Source organism: Notamacropus eugenii, chromosome 5 (assembly GCF_028372415.1).
Source record: "Notamacropus eugenii isolate mMacEug1 chromosome 5, mMacEug1.pri_v2, whole genome shotgun sequence".
NCBI lineage: Eukaryota > Metazoa > Chordata > Mammalia > Diprotodontia > Macropodidae > Notamacropus > Notamacropus eugenii.
This window is the reverse complement of record NC_092876.1, coordinates 97,461,188-97,475,334: the sequence shown is the minus strand read 5'-3', so window position 1 is coordinate 97,475,334 and position 14,147 is coordinate 97,461,188. Positions and strand designations below refer to the sequence as shown.

At 41.7% G+C, this 14,147-nt stretch overlaps 1 protein-coding gene across 3 annotated transcripts in view; it reads right to left on the bottom strand.

Annotated features, from left to right (window-relative positions):
- LOC140504919 (butyrophilin-like protein 8) overlaps positions 1–14,147 on the bottom strand; it is an 89,551-nt gene that overhangs the window by 71,546 nt on the left and 3,858 nt on the right. For all 3 annotated transcript variants that reach the window (XM_072610334.1, XM_072610333.1, XM_072610335.1), the window contains exons 3-4: positions 12,258–12,602; positions 232–585 (exon numbers count right to left, since the gene is read on the bottom strand). In XM_072610334.1, coding sequence (XP_072466435.1) covers positions 232–585; positions 12,258–12,602 — 699 coding nt within the window. The remainder of the gene's footprint in view (positions 1–231; positions 586–12,257; positions 12,603–14,147) is intronic.

The window sequence follows — 14,147 nt, the reverse complement described above, 5'->3', positions numbered from 1 at the left end:
GGAAGTATCAAGGAAAAGAAAATGGCCAGATTCAGGGTGAGAAGAGCCGAGTCTGATTCCCAGCCCAGACATTTTTAAATTGTACGATCTTGTGTAAAGTCCCTCCCTTCTTCAATGCCCTGTTTTCCTCATTTGTTAAATGTGGGAGTTTTGAGTCAATGCTTTTGAAAATCTCTCCCAGTTCTCATAATCTAAGATTCAGAAGAAACCTATAAACCACACAGGACCTACCTTCTACCTGCAGTTCCATGTGGGCTTCACTGTGATAGTCAGATGACTGCAATTGGCAAGTATATGGACCAGAGTCAGAGACCTGGACCTGCTGGATCCTCAAGGTCACTTTCCCCTCAGCTTTGTTATATTTTGGCAGCTCCATCCTGCCCTGGAAATCAGAGCCCTGGGATTCCTCCAGCTTCTTCCCAATAGGGTACTTGTACATGAGGGTCTTGTTTCTGAACCAGTTCACAGTCATGTCCTGAGCATCCATCTTAGGGGAGAGTTTACAGGAGAGTGTGACATCTTCCCCCTGGTTGACCTGAATGAGCTGAGCGGGACCTGTCACTGAGAATGGTTGTTTTTGGCGTTCTAGGGACAAAATAGAAGAAAATTACGACAATGTAGGTCCAGGATTAAGAGTGTTTACTTTTGTGGTTGAGGAGCTCCAGCACATGAAGGTCTGACTTCCAGATCAGCTGTTTCTTTGCTATGGGCCCATGTCTTGCCAAATCCCTTTCTTTCCTGTGATTCTCTATGAGAAAGACATTCTCTCTCCTGACTACTTTACATAGTGGGAAAGAGAGGGAGCTTTTTCGACGCTGGAGGATTAGGAATGAGGGCAGGAAAGCAACAGCTGTTATTAATGGCCTTAATGGAAGTATTGCATTAGCCTCAGCTCTGCCTGTAATAACATACAAGTGCAGAGGGAGCCCAGGCTCCTGGGCTGGTGTTTTCCTGGCCCTTATACTCTATTGGCTGTGCAGATGAGGTAGAAGGAGGATGGGCCAGAGAGCCAGATGAGCTCTCTTTGAGGAATTCTGCTCATGGGCAGGTGGAGAATCTGGTCATCTGGATAGATGGATAGTTCTGTCTGCTGTCCTAGTCTGTATCTCCCTGGACTAGCATTGGGAAGGGTCTAATCCACTCGTTCTTACTAAAGGATTACAACAAAGGATGGTTTAATATTCTGGTCCCTGCCAGAAATATCTAAAGTAACAGGACACCCCCAGAACTGTAATGAACAGAGACTCTGAGAGCTGAGAGACTTGGCTTCTGGATCTGGCTCTGTCATCACCCTCCTGTGTGAAGGGCTGCAAGCAAGTCCTTTCCCCTCTTTCAGACTCCTCTTCTCTCAGTCATTTTCCACCTTGATGTTGTGGGTCCTTCATCTCCCCTCACCCTCACTCCCACTCTTCTCCTTGCCTTTCCAGTGCTTGCTCTGAGCACTGTAATTGAATCCACAGTAACCACTGCCTCTGGGAAAAGTGTGTCAATGAACTGTCCTAATGTTCCACTCCCCAAACTGCCCAAACCACAGCTCCCTTCCATGGTGACCATTCTTTTCTACTTATTATCTATCCTGTTGGAAAGTAAGTTCCTTGAAGGCAGGGATTATCTCACATTGTATTTGTATTGAGTGAGTTGTGGTCCTTCAATCTGTAAGAGGACCAAAATAATATCATCAGATTGGATTCAAGGTGCAGATTGAACTACTGTGGCTGATCAGAACAATTCCAGCTCAGAAGACTATACCACAGTTCAGGAACAAAGTGGTCCATATGAATATTTGGAGTGGGGATGTCTCTAAAGTGGCATATCTCATGTTTCTTTTGAGATTCTGCAATTCTTCTTTGCTCTTAGAGTACAGTGTCTTCTTTGAACTGGGAACATCATGCTGAGCAGTCCTGTGCCAGTGTGTCCATTGTCTCACAATCAATTCCAAAATTTCTCAGAGAGACCTTCAGGATGTCCTTGTATTGCTTCTTGTAACCTCCAAGTAAGCACTTGCCTTGTGTGAGTTCTTGGTAAATGTATGTTTGAAATACTATCAATGTGGCCATTCGACTGGAGTTGTAGTCTCTAAAGTAGAGTTCGAATGCTTGGTAATTCATCTGGAGAAAGGACCTCAGTGCAAACATGACTAAACAGGAAAATGATAAATGTTGCAAAAAATGTGTAGAAATTGGAACACTAATGCATTATTTGTGGAGTTGTAAACTGATACAAACATTCTGGAAAGCAATTTGGAACTCTACCCAAAGAGCTACAAAACTGTGCATCCTCTTTGACCCAGTAATATCACTTCAGGGACTGTATCCCAAAGAGATCATACAAATGGGAAAAGGACCCATTTTGTACAAAATGTACAAAAACATTTATAGCAGCTCTTTTTGTGGTGGCCAAGAATTGGAAATTGAAGGAATGTCCATCAATTGGGGAATAGCTGAGCAAGTTGTGGTATATGAATGTAATGGAATACTATTGTTCTATATGAAATGATGAGCAGGTGGACTTCATAAAAACCTGGAAAGACTTATATGAACGGATGCTACATGAAATGAGTAGAACCAGGAGAACACTGTACACTTTAACAGCCACATTGTGTGATGACTGACCTTGATAGACTTAGCCCTTCTCAGCCATGCAAGAATCTAAGACAACTCCAAAAGACTCCCAGTGGAAAATGGTATCCATATTCAAAAAAAGAACTTTGGCGTCTGAATGCAAGTGGAAGCATACAATTTGCTCTCCTTTTCTTATTTTGCTTTATTTCTTCTTTCTTGTAGTCCTTCCCATTAGTTTTAATTCTTCTTTACATCATGACTAATGTGAAAATATTTTTAATATGAATGTATAACTAGAGCCTATATTAGATTGCAAACCATCCTGGGGAAGGGAGAGGAGAGGGTGGAGGAGAAAATTCAAAATCTTATGGAAGTGAATGCTGAAAACTAAAAGTAACTAAATCAATTATACAATAAAAAAAGAAAAAAAAAGGACCTCAGTACTTTTATATCTTGTCTTGCCATGTGATTTTCAGAATCTTCCTAAGGCAGTTCAAATAGAAATGATTTAGTGTCCTGGCATAGTTGTGATAGACTGTTCATGTTTCACAGGCATACAACAATGAGATCAGCACAACACTGGAGAGTCCTACCAACTATTTCGGTTGATAGGCAATCTAATACCTCTTCTCTCCAACACTTTCCTTTGGAGTTCGCCAAACCCAGAGCTAGCTCTGGTAATGTATGAATCAAACTCTTCACCTATGTGGACATCCCTAGAAATTAGATTGCTAAAGTAAGTAAACTTATCCATAGAATTCAAAATTTCTCCAGTTCTGGTAACTAATGGTTCCATGTATGGATTGTGTGGTGCTAGGTGGTGGAGAACCTTTTGTTTTTCTTAGTTTTATTATCAAGCCAAAATTAGCATAAGCAGCAGAAAACTGATTCAAACTCTGTTGCATCTCAGCTTCAGAGCCTGCAGTGCAAGAATGATCACCTGAAAACAAAAAGCCACGCACCAACTCTTCCTCCACTTTAGTTTTGGCTTGTAGCCTTTTCAAGTTAAATGATTTGCTGTCACTGCAGTAGTTGAGCTGGATGCTGTTTTCATCCTCAATGAATGTAAAATTTTTCTTAGACTTTCTCAGAGTTCATCATGGTGGAAGGATAGGCACCAATGATGGCAGCACGGTGCTTTCCTGCAAATAGTGATTGAATTGTCCTGAATCTGTCATTCTCTAATTTTGTGGGCATACAAGCTTCTTAACTAGATTGATTTTGAATGTAGAATCTCCATCAGCTTCATAGTGCTCCCCATTACTGCATCAACTCCAGAAAAAATGTGTATCCAGCTCCAACTTCAGTAAGCTGGCTTTCATTTGCCAGCCTTGTTTCATTCAGGGCTTCTAAATGGATACAATACCTGCTGGGTTCTCTCACAAGAAGAGCTATTCATTTTTCTGGTCTACTGGACTTCATGTCATCTACAAGTGTGCGCACGTTCCATGTACTAAAGGTGAGTGGAGCCATCTTTACAAAAGGTTTTGTACATTTTTTGTTTTGACTGCAAGGTAGGATACCCACCTACCTCAGCAAGCAGGCCAGGGTTGGGGGAAACAGACAATTTTGGGGGAACCTTTCTTAGCCCCTTCTTCATGTCAGGAGGTGACTGGTGCAGTCCTTTAAAAAAGCTGCTCAGATACCCAGGAACCGCTGAATCCCACCGCTACTTCAGTCCAGTAAGAAGATGACTTTAGGGGGGGTGGAGCCAAGATGGCGGAGTGAAAGCAACGACTCACCTAAGCTGCTGGAAAAACTCCTTTGGATATCTCTGGGGGGAGAGTCTGACCAGACTTTGGAGGTGTAGAATCCAGTGGGAGACGGACTTTGACAGATTCGCAGCCCAGGCTGGACTGGAAGGTCCACGGGAGTGATCTGTTCCGCGGGGGTAAGACCCCGGCGCACAGCGCAGCGCGGTCGGCGCGGCAGGGCGGAGGCGACCCGAGGGGCCCAAGAGTGGCGGGCGAGACCAGCGGAGCAGGAGATAAGCCAGGCCGAGCCAACGATATCAGCGCAACAGCCTTTGAAATCTTCAGCCTAAAGACGGGACTTCAGTGGGTCACTACTTGAACATCCAGGAGCTGGGATGCCGGAGTGATCAGTAAGTGCTCTCCCCTCCCCCCCATGACCGTGAGGGAACCATAAAATTCTTCCCCAGATCAATCCTGGATCAGTGGGAACAGCAGAAGGGGGCGGGTGGTCTCATAACACCAGAGGCTGGAAAAGTGGCAAAGGGGGATTCTTCCCACCGTGGTGGAGGCGATCTGGAGGGACAGACGACCCAGGGCAGAGAAAATTCGCACTGAGACCCAAGCAAGCCTCAGCCCGGGAGACGAGCCCCAGGAGGGGCGGGAACACGCATTAGCCTCTAGGCGTGCCCCAGCCCTCCAGGGGAAAGGGAAGACAATAGGGAAGCTGGGATCACCATCCCCGGACCTTGCCTTTGCCTCAGGCCAGCTGAGGAGATATCCTGAGACCAGACCACACCTCCCACACACCTATCAAGCTAACCCCAGGGTTGATCTGGGAAACAACAACAACAACAAAAAAAAAAAAAAAAAAAGCCTGCTTTCAGCCTAGACAAACATCAACTCAACTTAAAAGATCTGTACCTTCTGACTGAAAGACCCAAAAGCTACAACACTCAGCCAACATCATGAATCGGAAAAAGCAGACGAAAAGTGAAAAAACCATAGAATCTTTCTATGGGGATAAGGACCAAAACACAAACACCAAAGAGGTCAGAGCTGAGACTGTACTTCCATCTGAAACCTCAGATGGGACTATGAATTTCTCGCAAGCACAACTAGATTACCTGGAACGTCTGAAGAAGGATATAAAAGAAAAACTGGCCAATGATTTTAAAACTATAAAAAAAGAATTCACTGATGAGAACATCAATCTGAAAAAGAAAATTGAAGAAATGGAAAAGGAAGTTCAAAAATTAACTGGAGAGAATAATTCCCTAAAAGGAAGAGTTAATCAAACGGAAAAGGAAACTCAAAACCTAATAGGGAAAATTGATCAGATGGAAAAGGAAACCCAAAACCTAACTGGGAAAATTGGTCGAATGGAAAAAGAAGTACAAAAATCAAATGGAGAAAATAGCTCCTTAAAGGGAAAAATTGGCCAGATGGAAAAGGAGATGCGAAAGCTAACTGAAGAAAACAATACGATCAAGATTAGAATTGGGCAAGTAGAAACTAATGACTCAATGAGGCAACAAGAATCAGTCAAACAAAATCTAAAGAATGAAAAGATAGAAGAAAATCTAAAATATTTAATTGGAAAAACAACTGACCTGGAAAATAGATCCAGGAGAGAAAATCTAAGAATTATTGGCCTGCCAGAAACCCATGATGAAGAAAAGAGTCTGGACAATATCTTCCAGGAAATCATCAAGGAAAACTGCCCAGAAGTACTAGACTCAGAGGGCAAAATAGTCATCGAAAGAATCCACCGTTCCCCACCGGAAAGGGATCCCAAACTCAAAACCCCAAGAAATATAGTTGCCAAATTCCAGAGCTATCAAGTGAAGGAGAAAATACTACAAGCAGCCAGAAAGAAACAATTTAAATATCAAGGTCACACAGTCAGGATCACACAGGACCTTGCAGCTTCTACATTAAAAGATCGAAAGAATTGGAACCCAATATTCCGTAAGGCAAAGGAGTTGGGACTCCAACCAAGGATCAACTACCCAGCAAAGTTCAGCATAACATTTCAGGCAAGGAGAAAGTCATTCAACGAAATAAGGGATTTCCAGAGCTTCCTGACCAAAACACCAGAACTCAATAGACAATTTGATCTTCAAATGCAGGTCTCCAGAGAATCATAAAAAGGTAAACAGAGGGGAAAAAACAAAAACAAAAACTTGCAACTCAATTAGGGCAATCTGTTTACCTCCCTGTAAGGGAAGATGATACCTGTTAATCTTGAGAACTGTGCAGCTATTATGATAAAAGGGATATATGTAGAGGGAACGGGCATAAAGTAAATGATGTCATGTCAAAAATATGATTTAAGTATGAGAAGGGAATGTAATAGGAGGTGTGGAAAGGGGGAAGCAGAAAATGGCAAATTATATCACAGGAAGAAGTACAAAACTATAGTAGAGGGAAGGAGGGGAGGGAGATGAGCATTGTTTGAGAGGTACTCTCATCTGATTTGTTCAAAGGAGGGAACAATAATCTTAAGCAGATAATCCTAACTAGCTCTATAGGTAGTAGGAGGGGAAGGGGGAAGAAAGGGGAGGGTGGCTAAAAGGGAGGAAAGAAGCAATAAGAGTAAAGGGGACTAAAAGGGAGGGGGCTAAAAGAAGGAGGGGAAGGCTGCAGGAGGAGGGGGAGAAAAGTGAATACTATTGAGGAGGGGAAGGGAGACGGGAGAGTTAAAAGCACAAATGGTGGGAAAGAGGGTGGAGGGAAATACACAGATTGTAATCATAACTGTGAATGTGAATGGGATGAACTCTCCCATAAAACGGAGACGGATAGCAGAATGGATTAAAAGCCATAATCCAACAATATGCTGCTTACAAGAAACACATTTGAAACGGGGGGATACACATAGGATAAAGGTCAAAGGATGGAGCAGAATATATTGTGCCTCAGCTCATGTAAGAAAGGCAGGAGTAGCAATCCTAATCTCAGACAAAGCAAAAGCAGAAATAGATCTAATCAAAAGGGATAAGGATGGAAACTATATCCTACTAAAAGGCACCATAGACAATGAAGCAATATCATTACTAAACATGTATGCTCCAAGTGGTATAGCATCCAGATTCTTAGAGGAGAGGTTGGGGGAGTTGAAGGAAGAAATTGATAGCAAAACTATACTAGTGGGGGACCTCAACCTCCCCCTCTCTGAACTAGATAAATCCAACCTCAAAATAAACAAGAAAGAGGTTAAGGAGGTAAATAAAACTCTGGATAAGGTAGATATGATAGATCTTTGGAGAAAATTAAATGGGAATAGAAAGGAATATACCTTTTTCTCAGCGGTACATGGAACATTTACAAAAATTGACCATGTACTAGGACATAAAAATCTCACAATCCAGTGCAGAAAGGTAGAGATAATCAATGCATCCTTTTCAGATCATAATGCATTAAAAATTACATGTAATAAAAGGCCATGGAAAGAGAAACCAAAAATCAATTGGAAACTAAATAATCTAATTCTAAAGAAGGATTGGGTTAAAGAAGAAATCATAGAAACAATCAACAACTTCATTCAAGAGAATGACAATAGTGAGACAACATACCAAAACTTATGGGACACTGCAAAAGCAGTTATTAGGGGAAGTTTTATATCTCTGAATGCTTACATAAATAAAATAGAGAGAGAGGAGATCAATGACTTAGGCTTGCAGTTGAAAAAGCTAGAAAAAGAACAAATTGAAAATCCCCAAGTAAATACCAAATTAGAAATACTGAAAACCAAAGGAGAGATTAATAAAATTGAAATAAAGAAAACTATTGAATTAATAAATAAAACCAATAGTTGGTTTTATGAAAAAACTAATAAAATTGATAAACCTTTGGTTAATCTGATCAAAAAAAAGAAAGAAGAAAACCAAATTACTAACATTAAAAATGAAAGGGGTGAACTCACCTCCAATGAGGAGGAAATTAAAACAATAATTAGAAACTACTTTGCCCAACTTTATGCCCACAAATTCGACAATCTAAATGAGATGGATGAATATTTTAAAAAATACAAATTGCCCAGATTAACAGAAGAGGAAGTTGAATACTTAAACAACCCCATCTCAGAAAAAGAAATTGAAGAAGCCATCAATGAACTCCCTAGGAAAAAATCTCCAGGGCCAGATGGATTCACAAGTGAATTCTATCAAACATTTAAAGAACAGTTAATTCCAATACTACATACACTATTCTTGAAAATTGGGGAAGAAGGAGTCCTCCCAAATTCTTTCTATGATACAAATATGGTTTTGATACCCAAACCAGGAAGAGACAAAACAGAGAAAGAAAATTATAGACCAATTTCCCTAATGAATATAGATGCAAAAATTTTAAATAAGATTTTAGCAAAACGAATACAGCATCTTATCACGAGATTAATACATTATGATCAGGTAGGATTCATACCAGGACTACAGGGCTGGTTCAATATTAGGAAAACTATTAGCATTATCGATCACATCAACAACAAAGCTAACAAAAACCACATGATTATCTCAATAGATGCAGAAAAAGCTTTTGACAAAATACAACATCCATTCCTACTAAAAACATTGGAGAACGTAGGAATAAAGGGAACTTTCCATAAAATAATAAGCAGTATCTATCTAAAACCTTCAGCAAGCATTATATGCAATGGGGATAAGCTAGATGCATTCCCAATAAGATCAGGGGTGAAACAAGGTTGTCCATTATCACCACTATTATTCAATATGGTACTAGAAATGTTAGCTGTAGCAATTAGACAAGATAAAGATATTCAAGGAATTAGAATAGCCAAAGAAGAAACTAAGTTATCACTCTTTGCAGATGATATGATGATTTACCTAGAGAATCCCAGAGATTCAAGTAAAAAATTACTTGAATTAATAGACAACTTTGGCAAAGTTGCAGGGTACAAAATAAACCCACACAAATCTTCTGCATTCCTATATATTAGCAACAAAGTTCAACAGCAAGAGATAGAAAGAGAAATCCCATTTAAAGTTAGGGTAGACAGTATAAAATACTTAGGAGTCTACCTGCCAAAACAAACCCAGGGACTATATGAACACAATTACAAGACACTTTTTGCACAAATAAAGTCAGATTTAAGTAAGTGGAAAAACATTAGTTGTTCATGGGTAGGCCGTGCTAATATAATAAAAATGACAATTCTACCCAAATTAATATACTTATTTAGTGCCATACCAATTAAACTATCAGACAATTACTTTCGAGAGCTGGATAAAATAATATCAAAATTCATTTGGAAAAACAAAAGGTCCAGAATATCAAAGGGACTAATGAAAAGAAATGCCTGGGAAGGTGGCCTAGCGCTACCAGACCTTAAACTGTACTATAAAGCAGCAATTATCAAAACCACTTGGTATTGGCTAAGAAACAGAGAGGTAGACAAGTGGAATAGACTTGGCACTCAAGATGCAGTAGGCAAGGAATATAGCAACCTTCTGTTTGATAAACCCAAGGACCCCAGCTTCTGGGATAAGAACTCATTGTTTGATAAAAATTGCTGGGAAACCTGGATAACAGTGTGGCAGAAATTAGGCATAGACCCATACCTGACACCGTACACAAGAATAAAATCCAAATGGGTACATGATTTAGGTATAAAGATTGATACCATGAATAAACTGGAGAAGCAAGGAATAGTGTATTTATCAGATCTATGGAGAAGGGAAGAATTCTTTACTAAAGGAGAGATAGAATGCATTATGAAATGCAAAATGGATAACTTTGATTACATTAAACTGAGAAGTTTTTGCACAACCAAACCCAATGCAACCAAAATCTGGAGGGATGTAGTAAATTGGGAAAAAATTTTTACAGCTAAGCTCGGGGATAAAGGCCTCATTTCTAGAATATATAGAGAACTGACCCAAATGTATAATCATACAAGTCATTCCCCAATTGATAAATGGTCAAAGGATATGAACAGGCAATTTTCAGAGGAAGAAATTAAAGCTATCTATAATCATATGAAAAAATGCTCTAAATCACTATTGGTTAGAGAGATGCAAATCAAAACAACTCTGAGGTACCACATCACACCTATAAGATTGGCAAACATGACAGAACAAGAAAATGATAAATGCTGGAGAGGATGTGGGAGAGTTGGAACACTAATTCATTGTTGGTGGAGCTGTGAGCACATCCAACCGTTCTGGAGAGCAATTTGGAACTATGCCCAAAGGGCTACAAAAATGTGCATACCCTTTGACCCAGCAATATCGCTACTAGGACTATATCCCCAAGAGATCATAAAAATGGGAAAGGGTCCCACATGTACAAAAATATTTATAGCAGCACTCTATGTAGTTGCCAAAAACTGGAAGTCAGGGGGATGTCCATCAATTGGGGAATGGCTGAATAAATTATGGTATATGAATGTAATGGAGTACTATTGTGCCATAAGAAATGATGAACAAGAAGACTTCAGAGAGGCCTGGAAGGACTTATATGACCTGATGCTGAGTGAAAGGAGCAGAACCAGGAGAACTTTATGCACAGCAACAACCACAGTGTGTGAGAGTTTTTTCTGGTAGACTTAGATTTTTGTAATAACACAAGAACTTCTGAAAAAAAAAAAAATCCCAATGGTGGACCTCAAGGCAAAATGCCTTCCACACTCAGAGAGAGAAATATGGAAGTCACTCACATAATGTAGCAGATCATGTTTGTGTATGTGTATCTGTTTGTGTATCATGTTCTGATTTGTTATACGGATTCTTTCATTTATCTTAGTCTGACTACATAGCATGACTATAGTGAAAAAATACTCAATAGGAAAGTATATGTAGAATCTGTACAGAATTGTATGCAGTCGTGGGGAGGGAGGGAGGTAGTGGGGGGTGGGTGGGGAGGGATAAAATCGCAATTGTATGGCAGTGATTGTTAAACATTAAAAAAAATAAAAAAATATAAAAAAAAAAAAAAAAAAGAAGATGACTTTAGAGCCTGGACCACCTGTGGGCCAGGATGTGGCAACAGATAGTGTATCCACAACTGCTGACTCATCACTTGTCCATCCCCAAAGGACTTTGAGGCAGGCAAAAATGGTTAAATGATATCACCGATGTCTTTTGACTGGAGGATAAATAGGATTGAAGTGAGGCAGAGTTGCTTCCCCATAGGAATTCTAGTTGGACATCTCTCTGGACATTCTCACTCACAGCACAGGTACCATGAACTGAGCTGCGTAAGGAAGAACTCTATTGCCCTCCCCAATTTAGGCTCTGTGGCCCTCCAGAAACAGGCTTAGGGTGTGGGTGATGTCTATGTCATTTTCTTTTTCACTTCTAGGCACAGGTGATAGATTCCCCACCCTACTCAGAACTAAGCCATGGTGACCTTGGAGGGAGGAGTCAAGGTCAAATATTGCTGCCAGCACAGAAGGGAAGCCCTGAGAAGCCAGGGTACCTAGGACTTGAGTACAACGGGGTCTTTGGAATTGGAACTTGGTGAAAATATATTATGTAGGAACTGGGCAAAGCTATGAGCCTGAACCCATTCCAGCCCCAAATTCACCTGAGATTGAGGTGACCTGTGTAGAGAGGACAGTGTCTCCAGGCATCAGTGAAAGTGTCATTTGTCTGTTCTCATGACATGGTATGATTAAATATTATTGTATAAAACCTAATCTGACTATTAAGTGGTTATGCGGACTAAGGGTACAGAAAAGCCTCTAATATTGGGGAACATCATTGAGGGAGCTTGAGCCAATGACAGAGAAATTGGATACCTCCAAGCCTCATTAAAGGTACCAGAGAACCCTGACGGACTGAAATTTAATAAACCCAGCCTTCAGTGAGTGGGGGCCCAGGGTAGTCACTGTTACAGAAACACTAACTCACAAGGTAGTTTTGAGACTCCATTGAGATAATGCATGAAAAGTACTTTATACACTCTAAAGATCTGTGCCAGTACCAATGTTTGAACATCCCTTCCCATTCTACATAGAATCCAAGACCAAGGAAAGACGTACCTGCTACCTGAAGGTCAAAGCTGGCTTCGCTGTAAAAGGTACCTGCCTGGAAAAAGCATGTGTACCGGCCTGCATCAGAGAGTTGGACATGGTTGATGCGCACGGTCACCTTGCCCTCAGCCATGTCTTGTCTTAGCATCTTTGTTCTTCCTTTGAATAAAGGGGCCTGAACGACCATCATCTCATTATGCATGTGATACATATGTACAACCAGTGAACCTCTCACCCATTTCACAGTCATTTCTTGAGCATCCATCATAGGGGAGAGGTGACAGGGGAGCAGGACATCTTCTCCCACCCAGGCCAGGGTGGGCTGGGTCAGAGGGCCAGACACTGTGAATGTTCCTGTAGGGAGAACCAGGGACGAAGCAGAAGAGAATCAGAGAACATTGGGGTGGTGGAGTTAATATGGCCTCCAGAGCAAGGTCAGGGCAGCCCAGGACCATAAAGCTCTGAATGTGTACCTGCTCAGGTGCTGTTCTGCTTTGAGCCCCCCAAGGAGAAATCACTTTCCATATTGTGATATGTCTGTGGGATGCAAACAAGACATTCTCCCCTTTGCTACCATGTGTATCCAGAGAAGCAGAGCAGCTCATTGAGGGCTGAAAGTCTGAGGGTAGAGGCAGGAAGGCAACAGCTCCTGTCAATGGCCCCATGGAGTGACCAGCCTCTGCCCCACCACTGAGACTGCCCATACATAACTTCCTACGGCAGAGGAAGCCTAGACTTCTGGGCTGGTGTTGGATTCACCCTAATTCTATGGCTGTGCAGCTGAGTGTCTGAGGAGGAGGCTGGACCAGAGAGCTGAGGAAGATCCCTGTGTGACCAAGCAGTGCAGCTCAGTGGGGGACGAGGGGTGTGAGCATGGAAATGTGGGGGCTTGCTGGGCATTACTGTAGTGATGGCATCCTGAGTGACTGGACCTGGAAGGAAAGGATTTGCCTTTAAATATTAGCTCTGCTATTGACTAGCTGTGTGACCTTGACGAAGTCATCAGACCTCTCTGAGTCTCTTTCCTCAATAAAAAACAGGATTGAACTTAATGATCCCAAGGGCCTTTTCCAGTTCTGAAACTATGACTCTGTCTTTGTATTATTCTCCTTGGATGTATGTGTCACTGAGAAGAGTCTCCGTGTAGCTCTTTGGTACAGAGTGCTCAAAAAAGCTGGACTTTTTTACCTCTTTTTCAGAGAGTGAGAAGTAGCTGTTCCCTTGGTGACACATTCTGACCTTTCCTATTTTCTTGGGTGGGTCTACATCAGAAGCAATGGGATCCTTTCATCTGTGGGGGACATTTGTTGTCACCTCACCCACCCACAGCTCAAGAGGGGAGGTCTTAGCCTGGACACGAGCACCCTCAGAAGTCTACCCATGAGAGGAGGCAGGAGGCGGAATGGTCAGTGCTGAGATTAAAAGGCAGAGCTTCTGGGATGCAGATTGCATCAGACACTCATTCACTGGCACTGCTGGTCCTGTGACTCCTCTAACCCTGACACATCTTTCTACTGAAGCCTCTATCCAGACTCCTGTATTCTTGAGTGCCTTGTATGTAGCATCTCCCTGGAAAGCTCAGAGTCCTGACCCGCTTTGGTCTGAGGTTTTGCTCCAGACTTTTCCATATTGCACTTCTTCCCCAGCAGTGATTTTCCTTCAGACTCAGTAATTGCCTCAATCACAAGCACATGTTGGAGAAGAGAGGGAGAGTTTGGAAAGGGCTTTGTTGGGCCCTAAAGGAAATCTACCCAGACCTCAAAGCCTTTGAGATGTCACTTACTGCCTCTTCTTCCCTCTGGATAAGACAAAGAAGGAGAATCCTGGGAAGTTTTTGACTGGACCTTAGCACAATTGGATTCATGTCCTGCTAGGTCATGTTAAGCAAATCCCAACCAG